This window comes from Sus scrofa, chromosome 14 (genome assembly GCF_054392235.1).
Source record: "Sus scrofa isolate SSC_HxYL_T2T_F1_AM1 chromosome 14, Sscrofa_HxYL_maternal_Yorkshire_Landrace_v2.0, whole genome shotgun sequence".
NCBI lineage: Eukaryota > Metazoa > Chordata > Mammalia > Artiodactyla > Suidae > Sus > Sus scrofa.
In genome coordinates, this window is record NC_139396.1 from 93,333,592 (window position 1) to 93,347,904 (window position 14,313).

The 14,313-nt window shown below is 36.6% G+C and overlaps 1 protein-coding gene across 19 annotated transcripts in view; it reads right to left on the reverse strand.

The window, feature by feature from the left end:
* The window catches only part of HERC4 (HECT and RLD domain containing E3 ubiquitin protein ligase 4), a 143,526-nt gene that overhangs the window by 15,840 nt on the left and 113,373 nt on the right, over nucleotides 1-14,313 (reverse strand). For all 19 annotated transcript variants that reach the window (XR_014828009.1, XR_002338528.2, XR_002338529.2 and 16 more), the window contains 2 exons: nucleotides 3,513-3,679; nucleotides 2,541-2,607 (listed from right to left, as the gene is read on the reverse strand). Coding sequence is in view for 13 of the 19 variants with exons in the window: in XM_021072875.2 (XP_020928534.1) it covers nucleotides 2,541-2,607; nucleotides 3,513-3,679 (234 nt within the window). In the remaining 6 variants the exon portion in view is untranslated. The remainder of the gene's footprint in view (nucleotides 1-2,540; nucleotides 2,608-3,512; nucleotides 3,680-14,313) is intronic.

Below are 14,313 nucleotides of genomic sequence, written 5' to 3' on the forward strand. Positions count from 1 at the left end.
TTGCTATGCATCCCCCCCATATGACACCTGTTACTCCAGTGTTCATCATGTCTCCTTGTTGCATTCCTGATTACAGGTGGTTTATCATCACTTTGGTTTATACAGTTGATTATTTTGAAACTTTTTATTTCCCTAATAGTGTGCTCATTGTCCTATAAATGTTACCATTCTCCTCTTTGCATCTTTTCTCTTCCCATTTCCTCTTTTTGGAATATTATCCTCTTCTATAAAATAATTTTTTAGTCCCCGCTATCTATAAAACACTATGGTGGGAGTAAGATGATAAGAGATGAACGAATTCCCGCTCTGGAGTTTACTATCTAGTAAAGGAAGAAAAATGTGATAGGTAAATAACTCATTATAATAAAATAAATGCTATAACAGAGACATAAACAGGAAGTTACCAGACCACAGAAGAAAGAAAACTTACTGCTGACTGTACGAAGTATAAAAAACTCTGAGGAAGAAATGACATTTGAAAAGCACCTAAAAGGATTAGAAAGGCTCTGAAAGATTGGAAGAGAGTGGAATTTCTGGCTGAGGATACAGACTGAACAAAAGGATAGATATAAGAGTAAATCTCTTGGGATTATGAGGATTAAATGAAATAATGCACGTACTGTGACTAGCACAGAGGTAATGCTCAATAAATGTTAGCTAAAGGGTTAAGAATTCCATCCACCATTCTGAAAATGCATGCCCCTAAAAACACAGGAAAGGTAAAGTACATAAAAGAATAAATACTGTGAGACATGACAAAACTTAGTATGAATGGAAGGATACAATGAAAGTTAGAAAGAAAGCCAGATTTACAAGCCCATTTTAAAGCTATTATTCTTCAGGTAATAAAGAACCACTGAAAATCTCTGGGAAAGTAATGTTTGAATTCCCATAGCTCTTAAATATACTAAACATTCACAAACTTGGTGATTGATAAATTAGAAATTAAATTGCTTGGAACCCAATGTTTCAGTCAACTGAGATCATCAGTAAAAATTCAAAGATAACAGATGTGATAAGTGAATTAACTGAAAAGGAGACCTAAAATTTCATGGTAAACAAAGGAGAATTTTTTCCTTAAAAAATAAAATATTACTAAAATAAATTATTTCCTTTTAAATTTATCAAATTTCCTTATAACTGTACTATGTGGCAATTCTTTTTTTTTTTTTTTTTTCTTTTTAGGCCACACCTCCAGCATACATAAGTTCCCAGGCTAAGGGCCGAATCAGTGCTACAGGTGTCGGCCTACAGCCACAGCAACATGGGATCCGAGCTGTATCTGTGAACTATACCACAGATCATGGCAACGCCAGATCCTTAACCCACTGAGCGAGGCCAGTGATCAAACCCACATCCTCATGGATTCTAGTTGGATTCATTAACACTGTGCCACAATGGAACTCCCCCCCCCCCTTTTTTTTAAATGAGAGTTGCAACATTTATTTCAGATTCTCTCATTTTGGGGTTTTTTTTGGCATTTTTTTTTTTCTTTTTTGCCGCACAGGCTGTATGTGGGAATTCCTGGGCCAGGGATAGAACTTAGGTCACAGAGCAGCAGTGGTGAGAATGCAGGAGATTCAATCCCCTAGGCCATCAGAAAATTTCCTATGTTCCAATTCTTAAAAATAATGAAAGAATGGATATACATTTTTGAGGGGGCATATCATTTTTTTTGAAAGTTGTGTGACAACAGAATCTTGTATCTTTTGTCAGCTTTGACCACAAGAACATAAAGACTGTTTAAAGTAGGAAATAAAGTTTTAAAAAGAAAAAAAGAAAAACTGAAGGTTTTACCATTTTTTCAAGAGTCTAATTTATAATATTCTGTTAGTTCTGAAGTGCCTTATCATAATCACTCTGATTTTCTCTTCTTTAATTGTCAACTTGTCTACCTCTGGCAGATCCTCATTTGTCAATGGCCTTGCATATGACTGGACAATTTACTCAACAGCCCTATCACTGAAGTAAATAAAAATTCTGCATCTTTTGTGCAATTTCATTTTCCAATGTTTTTGTATTTGTATTGTATTGCACCCAACAGTAAGACAAAATGGGCAAGGATGAATGTTAGTATGAAAGGGATGTCTGAGTGAGAATTAATCTTTTAGGTGGTAAATCATTAGTGCATATTTGCATGTTACAGTAACCTTAGCTTCTCTAAACATCCGTAATTGCGGACTCAAAAAATGAACACTTGAATAAAGAGGGCTCCTTGTATTTGGAAAGATCTTTAGAGTAATGTTAAAGTACAAAGGTTTTGAAGTCACAGAGGTGAATATAAATACCATCTCTGAAACAGGATGATTGTTTTCAGTTTTCTTCATCTGTAAAATAACAGTAATAATACCAATCTCTTGGGATTATGAGGATTAAATGAAATAATGCACGTACTGTGACTAGCACAGAGGTAATGCTCAATAAATGTTAGCTAAAGGGTTAAGAATTCCATCCACCAAAATAAAGAAGAACCATAAGGTACAGCTGATAAATAAAAGGGATGATGAATAATCAGGCTACCCTAGGTCTTGCCATCTTACCGTAAAATTAAGACAAAATGTTTCCTCAACATCATCTTCTGGATAATCTAGTAACTGTTGCATGCTTCTGAAAAAACAATATACATGTTGCTTTGAGGTAAAACATTATTATTTTGATTATTTTGCTTATGACTAAGTATATATTTCCCATTCTTGTTCAAGTCCTTTTTTTACTTTGTACTTTTTTGTTTCAGAACTGTGAATGTACAATGGCAAACTTATAAACAATGTTTAAAAAAAAACCTACTCTAAGGTTTTTATCTCTTCCTCTGAATACAAAGGCCATGTGTCCACCAATTTTCAACACTTGTCCTTATTTATACACAGTTTTTATTCTATTTTATGTAATAAATAAAAAGAAACTTTACATATTCCACCTATGAATGAGGGTGATCAGAAGTAAAAGTCCAAATAAATCATTTAACTACTCTCAGGAAATATTACCTTCCTAAAATTATTACCTGATATTCACAAAATATTGTTAAACTAAAAATTCAGCACATGATTTTATATACATAACTTTTTCAGGAGAAAATTCTGGGTCTGAGAAACACAATAGGTTTTCCTTTATTATTATTTTCTGTCTTTTTTTTTAGGGTCACAGCCATGGCACATGGAGGTTCCCAGGCTAGGGGTCCAATGGGAGCTGCAGCTACCGGCCTACACCACAGCCTCAGCAACGCAGGATTCGAGCCGTGTCTGCAACCTACACCACAGCTCACGGCAACGCTGGAACCATAACCAACTGAGTGAGGCCAGGGATCGAGCCCACATCTTCATTGATACTAGTCAGGTTCGTTAACCACTGAGCCACGATGGGAAATCCAGGTTTTCCTTTTTCAGAAGGTCTATTTGTTCATTTCAGAAATTCAACAAGAACAAAAAAATATAATTATCCTTGAAAGGAATGCTTTTGTACATTCCCCATTTCCTATTTGCTAAACCACACTCTTGCCACTTTTCACAACTAACCTCCCAACATCAGGCACGAGTTCTTTCAAATCATCCAGGGATGGCTTCTTTTTCAGCAGTTTCTTATATAAAGCCAAAGGAAAGTGGAGGTCCACAATAGTAAAATTATAAATCGCTAATCCACAGATAACACCAATCAAGTGGAACAAATCACTGTCTTCAAATGTCTAAAAATGTAAGGGAAAAAAAGTAAAGACTTGTTCTACAAGTGAAAACATTAAACTTTCTCTGATTACCAAACACATACTTGCAGTAGAAAATATTGGAGACAGAAAAAAAAAAAAAAGCACTGAACATCAGGAAGAATGTTTATTCTCATTCCTATCTCCCCGGGACAATGCTACTGTTAGTATATTTGCATATTTCCATGTTATTTTCTAGGACAAAATTAAAATCTAGTTGAGATGATACTATACATATATAATTTCACAATTGGCTTCTTCCCCAGAAATATAATTATTTTTCACATCATTAAGTATTACATTAATAAGTGAAATGATCATTAGAACTTTTTTTCTGATTTAAAAATTTCTATACATTCAAAATTTTGGAAAATAAAAAGCCTAAAGAAAATGAACAAATACCTATAATCCAATCACCCAGAAACAATGATTTAAAAGAGTATTTTTAGGTATTTCATCTACTCTAAGTTCAAAAAATAATTCAAAACTTAACTATATTTAAGGTTTTCTCATTTTTCCAATTACAAGCATTTTCTTATGTCATTAAATATTCTTCCTAAACATGATTTTCAATTGCTGAATATTATATCACATAAAAGTACCATGGCTTGCTAAATTAGCTACTTTTGCTATAGTTGGATATTTAGATTATTAAAATATTTTTTAAAAGTTTACTCCCCTCAACCTCCCCACCCCAGGCCATTTTTAGAGAAATATATGGTCACAGAAAATTCTGTGAGAATGACAGTTTTCTATCAAACAACTTTTTCTTTTTTCTGGCTGCACCTGCGGCATATGGAATTTCCCAGGCTAGCAGTTGAATTGGAGCTACAGCTGCAGGCCACAGCCACGGAAACACTGGATCCAAGCTGTGTCTGCAACCTACACCACAGCTTACAGCAACACTGGATTGTTAGCCCACTGAGCGAAGCCAAGGACCGAACCCACATCCTCATGGACAGTATGTCGGGTTCTTAACTTGCTAATGAGCCACCGTAGGAACTCCAGCAAACAATTTTTAAATTACATCTAGCACTCCAAACCTGGTTCATTCATTTGCTTCAGTGTTTTCAAGACAAAAGTAGTATTATTCTCATATGGCTGTTGTGAGGATTAAGTGAGATAATGTATGTAAAATGCTTTGAGTACAGTTCCTAAAGTGCACAGTAAAGGCACAATAAATGCTAGTTATTCTAACTAACTAGTGAAATTCAAAATAAGATGAGTATCTTTTTTGTATGTATTTTGGTTCATATTTTGGAATATTTCCTTAGAAGAAATTCTGCTTTGTAAGAAAAAACTGCAAGGCCAAAGGACAGTTAAGCATACTACCAAACTCATACTACGATACTACAACTCCTCTATACCTGTTGTAGTTTATACTACCACATGTAGACCAGGAAAATGACTGTTTCCCCATATTTTCATTTGCATACATGCACAAAACATTTCTGTTTGAGTTTTAAAATGACAGCTTAAAAAAAAAAGAGACAGATTCTTTTATTATATTTTTGATTATTAGTGATACTGAAAATTGGTGATTTGTGTTTGTGAAATGCCTCTTTGTGTACTTTAACCATTTACTTTTGGGGGGCTAGTGTTTTCTTATATATTCGTATATGAAGTCATCATGTTAATTACCCTGTGTTGTATTTGTTACATATACTCCAGTCTGTTATATGCTTTTTACATTTTTATTACGCATAAATGTCAGATTTTTCATTGGTTAAATTAATCTTTTTTTCTTTCTTTCTTTTTTTTTTTTTTTGTTGGCCATGCCTGCAGCATATAGAAATTTCTGGGCCAGGGATCAAAGATGTGTCATAAGCAGCAACCCAAGCTGCTGCAGTGACAACATCAGATCCTTAACTTTCTGTGCCATAAGAGAACTCCAAATTAATCTTTTTCTTCTGTAATATCCTACACTGCACTTAAGTTTAGAAAGTCCTTCTTAAATAGGGCAGATAATATATATCAATCTTTCCTCTTCCTGAAATCCCTCGAAATGAAAATAAAGGAATAAAAATGATCTAAACCTACAAGAAAAAAAGAGAACAGGGGAAAGTTTTAACAGGACTAGAGAGATGTCAGTATTTCAAAATATGAAAAGTAAATGGACGGCTGGTCTGATTTGGTAAAGCAGGAAAAAAACACAAGAGCAGTGTGTAGAGGGAAACAAGTTAATCTGTGCTGCTGGCTCAGGAACTAGAAGTACCCAATCAAAGCTTGTAAAGTCAGAGGTAGCCCAGCTAGCTTAGTTGGAAAACTAAGTCAGATGTAATACAGTGGGCTTGAAAATACGATGCCTGGTGGAAAGGCCTTTGCCTTTCTGGAGAGCATGAACCAAACAGGCTGTGGAATTTGAGACAGCTGATGGTCAGGGTGCTGCATTATAAACAAAGGGATCAAATGGAATGTCTGTAGGTGAACAAAGAAAACCCTAGCTTGCCCTTCTAGTGTTTAGAGTAACTACCAGAACACGGACAGCTAGGGCTACAACCTTTCCTGAAAACATAAAGGGTAAAAAACTTCCATGTGCTGACACTTGAGGGTTCCCCCTTGAAAGCCCCCCAACTAATGACTCTATGAGCAGAGCCTGTGAACATAAGTGTATATGCCCGTAGACACAAAGTATCCAGGTGGTATTTCAGTGTCACACTCTAAAAAGTGAATAAATAGCCAAGAATCACAAGAAAAAGTCAAAAGAAACACAAGAAAACTAGATGAATAAGAGGTGCTATGGGAAAAAAACAAAAAACTGTTAAAAAAAGGTGTTAGTATTCAACAAAAATTTGTGAGGCATGCAAAAAAACATGGCGTATTTGCATGCATGTACGCACACACACACACACACACATATATATACTCCAAAGAAATTAATATATAACTCTCCTTAAAGAAACCCAAACAGAGGACTTATGAGATGAAGACTCAACTGTCTTAAGTACCTAAAGACTCAACTGTCAGAGTTCCCATCATGGCTCAGAGGAAACGAACCCGACTAGTATCCATGAGGATGTGGGTTTGATCCCTGGCCTTGCTCAGTGAGTCAAGGATCCTGCCTTACTGTGGCTGTGGTGTAGGTCAGCAGCTGCAGCTCCGATTTGACCCCTAGCCTGGGAACTTTCATATGCTGCAGGTGTAGTCCTAAAAAGAAAAAAAAAAAAAAAAAAAAAAAAAAAAAAGGCTCAACTGTCAAATATCTCAAAGAGCTAAAAAAAAAAAAAAGAAACCCAAACAACCATGTAGAAATTCCAGACATGAAAAGTGCAATAAATGAAATAAAAATTTTCTAGAAGGGTAAAAAGAGAAGATTTGAACAGGCAGAAAAAAGACTTAGATAATTTAAGAGCAGATCAATTGAGATTACCCACTTTGACGACCAAGAGCAAGAAAAAGAATGAAAAAATATGACAGAGCCCAAGAATCCTGTGACACAACATCAAGTGTACCATTATACAAAAGTATAGTCTCAGAAGGAAGAAAGAGGCAGAAAGAATATTTGAGGAAACAGTTGAAAATTTCTCAACTGATAAAAGACATAATCTAATATCCAAGAAGCTCAACAAACTCCAAGTAAGACAAACTCAAGATCCATATCCCGACACGTTATAACCAAAGTGTTGAAAACTGATTACATGGAGTATGGAAAATAGCAAAAGAAGAAGCAATTCATCACAAGACCCACAATTGATTACTAATCAGAAATCATGCATGCCAAAATGCAGTGGGATGTTATATGTAATGGGCACAAAGAAAAAAACCTGTTAAGCAAGAACTCCATATACAGAAAATCTCAGATAAAGAAAATCTGAGAAGGTCTATTGCTACTAGACCTGTCCAACAAGAAATGCTAAGTTCGTTAGGCTGAAAGGAAAGGATGCTAAAGCAACTCAAAAGCCAAATGAAGAGATAAAGAACTCTGGTAAAGGTAGCTACACAGGCAAACATAAAGTTAATACTACTGTATTTTCTTATTTTATTTTTAAGGCTGCACCTGTGGCATATGGAAGTTTCCAGGCTAGGGGTTGAATCAAAGCTGCACCTGATGGCCTATGCCACAGCCACAGCAATGTGAGATCCAAGCCACATCTGCGACCTATACCACAGGCTCATGGCAACACCGGATCCTTAACCCACTGAGTGAGACCAGTGATTGAACCCACATCCTAATGGATACAAGTCCAGGTTCGTTACTGCTGAGCCACAAAGGGAATTCCCAATACCACTGTATTTTTGGTTTGTAATTCTTTTTTTTTTCTCAACATGGTTAACAGGCAAATGAATCAAATAGTTATAAATCTGTATTAATGAGTATATAATGCATAAAGCTGTAAATTGTGATAATATCAAAATAAAGAGGGAGGGACAGAGCTGTTCTAGGAGCAAGGTTTCTGTATACTACTGAAGTTAAGTCAGTATTAATTCAAACCAGGTTGATACAAATTTAAGTTGTTAACTATAATCCTCAGCGCAACTACTAAGAAAATAACAGAGCAGTAATGGAGGAAATAAAAAACAAAGAAAATATGACATATATGGAAATCCTGTGAAACTGGATTGTTATGATCATTATATAACTACAGAAGTGATAAATTCATTTGAGTAGTAAAAAAATAATAAAAAAGAAAATATGACATACAGAAAACAAGTAGCAAGGAGTTCCCACTGTGGCACAAAGGGGTGGGTGGCATCTCTTCAGCACCAGGAGCAGATTTCATCCCTGGCCTGACACAGTGGGTTAAAGGATCCAGCATTGCCACAGCTGCAGCATAGGTCACAACTGCAGCTCTAATCTAATTCTCGGCCCAGGAACTCCACATGCCGCAGGGCGGCCAAAAAAGAAAAAGAAATTTTAAAAAGAAAAGAAAACAAGTAGCAAAATGGCAAGTGCTTCCTTATCAGTAATTATTTTAAAAAAATCATGGTTCAACTATATGCTGTCTGCAAACCTCACTTCAGATCCAAAGACAGAGCTAGGTTGAAAGTAAAAGTTTGGAAGAAGATATTCTATGTATATAATTATCATAAGAGAGTGAAATGGCTGCACTAACATCAGACAAAATCAACTTTAAGTCAAAAATTATTACAAGAGGCAAAGAAAGATGTACATCAATATAAGTATCAATTCATCAGAAGTTACCAACATATACATACCTAACAATACAGCTTCAAATATATGAGGTAAACCTGACAGAACTGAAAGGAGAAGTACAGTTCTAAAATAATAGCTGGGAGCTTTAATGCTCCCCTCCCCCTCATTTTTAAGACTGCACTCGTGGCATATGGAAGTTCCCAGGCTAGGCTTCAGCTGCCTGCCTACACCACAGCCACAGTAATGCAGGATCTACACAGCAGCTCACGGTAGTGCCGGATTTTTAACCCACTGTTCAAGGCCAGGGATCTAACGTGCATTCTCATGGATACCACTGGGTTTGTTTCCACTGAGCCATCATGGGAACTCCCAACAATATGTTCTTAAATAACCAATGGGTCAAGGAAGGTATTACAAAGGGAATCAGAAAATACTTAGAGAATAACGAAAATGAAAATTCAACATATAAAAACTTATGGAATGCACAGAAAGCAATGGTCAAAGGGAAGTTTTTGTAGTTTTGAACTTCTGAATTAAAAAGAAACCTGGTGGCTCAACTGGTTAAAAGATCTGGCATTGTCACTGCTGTGGCTTGAGTTGCTGCTGTGGCATGGCTTTGATGCCTGGCCCTGGAGTTTCTGTGTGCTGTTGCCAAAAAAAAAAGAGGATCTCAAATAAACAACCTAACTTCATATCCAAAAGAGCTATATAAAAGTAAACTAAACCCAAACCTAGCAAAGGGGGAAAATAATAAAGATTAAAGTGGAGATAAATGAAATGAAAATAGAAAAACAATACACAAAGCAACAAAACCAAAAGGTAATTCTTTTAAAAGATCAACAAAATTGACAAAGCTTTATTAGCTAGAATGACCAAGAGAAAGAGAGAAGACTCACTAAAATCAGGATTAAATGTATGGACATTACTGCCAACCTTATATCAGAATACTAAGAGCAACTATATGCCAACAAAATAGTCTAGATGAAATGAACAAATTCCTAGAAACACAAAATACCAACTGACACTGGATTCTGAACTAGAAAGCCTAAAAAGACTTATATAAGATTGAATCACCAATCAAAAACTTTCCAACACAAGCCTGAGACCAGATTGTGAGACCAGATTTTACCAAACATTTAGAATTAACACCAATCTTTTCCTAACTCTTGCAAGAAACAGAAGAGAAGGAAACAGTTCTTTTTTTTTTTTTTTTTTTTTTTTTTTGTCTTTTTGCTATTTCTTGGGCCGCTCCCGCGGCATATGGAGGTTCCCAGGCTAGGGGTCGAATCGGAGCTGTAGCCACCAGCCTATGCCAGAGCAACAGCAACTCGGGATCCGAGCCGCATCTGCAAACTACACCACAGCTCACGGCAACGAAGGATGGTTAACCCACTGAGCAAGGGAAGGGACCGAACCCACAGCCTCATGGTTCCTAGTCGGATTCGTTAACCACTGCGCCACGACGGGAACTCCAGGAAACAGTTCTTAACTCATTCTATGAACTCAAGGCTATCATGACACCAAAGCCAAAAGCATCACACACACACACACAAAACTATAGAGCAGTATTCCTTTCAAATAATAGAAAAGTCATCAACAGAATACTAGCAAACTGCATCCAGTCCATATATACACCATCACCAAGTGGACTTTGTCATAGAAATGCAAGGTGATTCAACATAAAAAAAAAAAAATTCAACCAATGTAACACATAATGAAATGAGGGAAGGAAACCATATGAACATCTCAACTGAAGCAGAAATAAATATCTGAATAAAAACGTTTTCATCAGAGTTCCCATCATGGCACAGCAGAAATGAATCCGACTAGGAACCATGAAGTTGAGGGTTCGATCCCTGGCCTCGCTCAGTGGGTGAAGGATCTGGCGTTGCCGTGAGCTGTGGTGTAGGTCAAAGATGAGGCTCAGATCTGGTGTTGCTGTGGTTGTGGTGTAGGCTGGCAGCAACAGCTTTGATTAGACCCCTAGCCCGGGAACCTCCATTTGCTGCAGGTGCAGCCCTAAAAGGACAAAAAACCCCCATAACTTTTTCATGATAAATACACTCAACAAACTAGGCAGAGAGAGGGAATTTTCTTAACATGATTCAAGGAATTTATGAAAAACCCAGTTGACAGTCCACTGAGATCAGGAAAAAGTGAGAAGAATGTTCACTTTCACCACTTATATTTGTGTACTAAAAGTTCTCGCCAGGGTAATTAAACAAAAAATAAATGAATAAAGGTATCCAAGTTTGAAAAAAAGAAGTAAATTTAAAATCTATTGCATTTATAGATGACATGATCTTGTAAACAGAAATCCTAAAGAATCCATAAAACAAACTATTAGAGCTAATAAATGAATTCAGCAAAGTTGCATGATACCAGATCAACATACCAAAAATCAATTGTATGTCTACACGTTAGTGATGAATCAAAAATTAAGGCAACAATTCCATTTGCAATAGCATCAAAAAGAACAAAATACTCAGAAATAAATTTAACCAAGGAGGTATAACACTTGTATACTGAAAACTACAAAACATTGGTGAAAGAAAATGAAAGACCTAAATAAATGCAGAGATATCCCATGTTCGTGGACTGGAAGATAATATTGTGAAGACGGCAATGCCTCCCAAACTGATCTATAGGTTCAACACATTCTCTTATCAAAACCTCACTGGCTTTCTTTCTTTTTTCTCTTTTTGGCTGAAATGGAAAAGCTAACCATAAAATTCATACAGAATTGCAAGGGACCCCTAAGAGATAAAAGAATCTTAAGAGAGAAGAACACAGTAGGAAGATTCACACATTACAATTTTAAAAGCTACTACAAAGCTATAGTAAACAGGGCAGAGGAGTGCTAGCATAAAAAGAGACATACACATCACTGGAATAAATTTGAGAGTCCAGAAATAAATCTACATATCTACAGTCAATTTATTTTCAACAATGATGCCAAGATTATTTAATAATTCTCTTTAACAAACTGTGGTGGGACAACCAAGTGTTTACATGCAAAGAATGAGGTTGAACTTTTTCACCACAGACAAAAAAGAACTCAAAACAGATCAAAGACTTAATATAAATGGAGTTCCCATTGTGGTGCAGTGAAAATGAATTCGACTAGTTTCCATGAGGATGAGGGTTTGATCCCTGGCCTTGCTAAGTGGGTCCAGGATCTGGCATTGCTGTAAGCTCTGGTGTAGGTTGCAGATGCAGCTCAGATCCTGCACTGTTGTGGCTGTGGCCAGCAGCTGTAGCTCTAACCTGACCCCTACCCTGGGAACTGCCATATGCATCAAATGCAGCCCTAAAAAACAACAAAAGAAAAAAAGAAAGACTTAAATATAACAACTAAAATTATAAAACTCTTAAGAATTTCTTCTACTTGAGGGTAAATCTTCATGACTCTGAATTTGTTAATGGTTTCTTAGTTTTAACACCAAAAAGCACAAACAATAAAATAAAAAATAAAAAAAGACTTCAGCAAAACTTAAAACTTTTGTGTATCAAAGGATATTAGCAAGAAAGTCAAAAGATAACTCACACTTTGGGAGAGAGTACTTATAAATCATATATCTGACAAGGGTCTGGTATCTAGAATACATAAAAGAACTCTTGAAACTCAGCAACAAAAAGAAGTCCAGGAGTTCCTGTCGGGGCTCAGTGGTTAACAAATCCAACTAGAAACCATGAGGTTGCGGGTTCGATCCCTGGCCTTGCTCAGTGGGCTAAGGATCCGGCGTTGCCGTGAGCTGCGGTGTAGGTTGCAGACGTGGCTTGGATCCCACATTGCTGTGGCTCTGGCATAGGCCATTGGCTACAGCTCTGATTCGACCCCTAGCCTGGAAACCTCCATATGCTGCGGGAGCAGCCCAAGAAATGGCAAAAAGACAAAAAAAAAAAACCCCAAAACCCAAAAACCAAAAAGAATTCCAGTTAAAAATGTTTAAGACTTGGAGTACCCACTGTGATACAACAGGATCAGTGGCATCTCTGGAGTGCTGGGATACAGGTTTGATCCCAGTGCAGCACAGTGGGTTAAGGATCCAGTGTTGCCACAGATGCAGCAACTTTGGATCTGATCCCTGGCCCGGGAACTCCATACGCGATGGTGTTGCCAAAAAAAAAAAAAAAAAAAAGTGTAAGACTAAAAAAAACATCTTGCTAAAGCAGGTATACAAGTAGCCAAACAAGCACATCATTAGCCAGTAGGAGATGCAAATCAAATCACAAGATACAACTTTACACTTACTATAATAAGAAGAATTAAATACATACAAGATATATTTTAAATATATAATTGTTTTAAAAAAAGGAAAGTAGCAAATGTTGACCAGGATTACAGAGAAACTGGAGTCCTCATGTAATGCTGATTGGTATATAAAATGGTGCATTCACTGCAGAAAAGTTTGGTGGTTCCTCAGAAAATCAAACAGAATTATTACATGATCTAATGATTCCATTCTTATGTATATACTTAAAATAATTGCAAACAGGGAGTTCCCTTTGTGGCTCAGCAGTTAACGAACCTGACTAGGATCCATTAGGATATGGGTTTGATCCCTGGCCTCGCTCAGTGGGTTAGGGATCCAGCGTTGCCATGAGCTGCTGTATAGGTTGCAGAGGCAGCTCAGATCCCGTGTTGCTATGGCTATGGCGTAGGCTGGCAGGTGTAGCTCTGATTTGACCCCTAGCCTGGGAACTGCTATATGCCTTGGGTGGGCCCTAAAAAGCAAAAAAAACCCAAAAAACAAAAAAAAAACAAAAAACAAAAAAAAAAGAAAACTGCAAGTAATAACTTGTATACAAGTTTTCAAGGCAGTTAATACTCATAATGTTTCATTGAAAGATGCAAACTTGAATGTCCATAACTGATGAAGGAATAAATAAAATGTGGTATATCTATATAATGGAACACTCTTCAGCCATTGAAAGGAAAGAAGTATTAACACATGGTACACATAGGTAAGCCTTGGAAACATTATCCTAAGTAGAAGCAGCCAGACACCAAAGGCCATATATTATATGGTTTCCATTAACAGCAAATATCAAGAATAGACAAATCCAAACAGATAGATGGTAATGACTGTCAAAAGGCCAGAGGGAGAAGAAATGGCTTAATGTCTACAGCTTTCCTTTTGAGGTGAAGAAATGTTCTGTAACTAGATGGTGGTGACTGCTGCGTAACTCTGTGAACGTACTAAATGCTACAACTGCACATTTTAAAATTCCTAAAATGATGAACTTTATGTTACATGAATTTTACCTCATTAAAAAATTAAACTAAAATGAACATACAAACCTCTCCCTTCCTCCCTCCTTCCTACATCATCTCTGAGGAGATGGTACAGTATATCTGAGGCTGAGCTTTTGGCTAATGTAGCGAGGAGACTAGCTATTCACTGAATAAAGACTTTGAAGATGATAGCTGTGAAGTTTCTCAGTAGTGACTTAAATCACACAAAGTATAAAGGGAAAAGCTAGAGTAAACTCTGTGGTGTTAGAGGTATCAGTATCATCT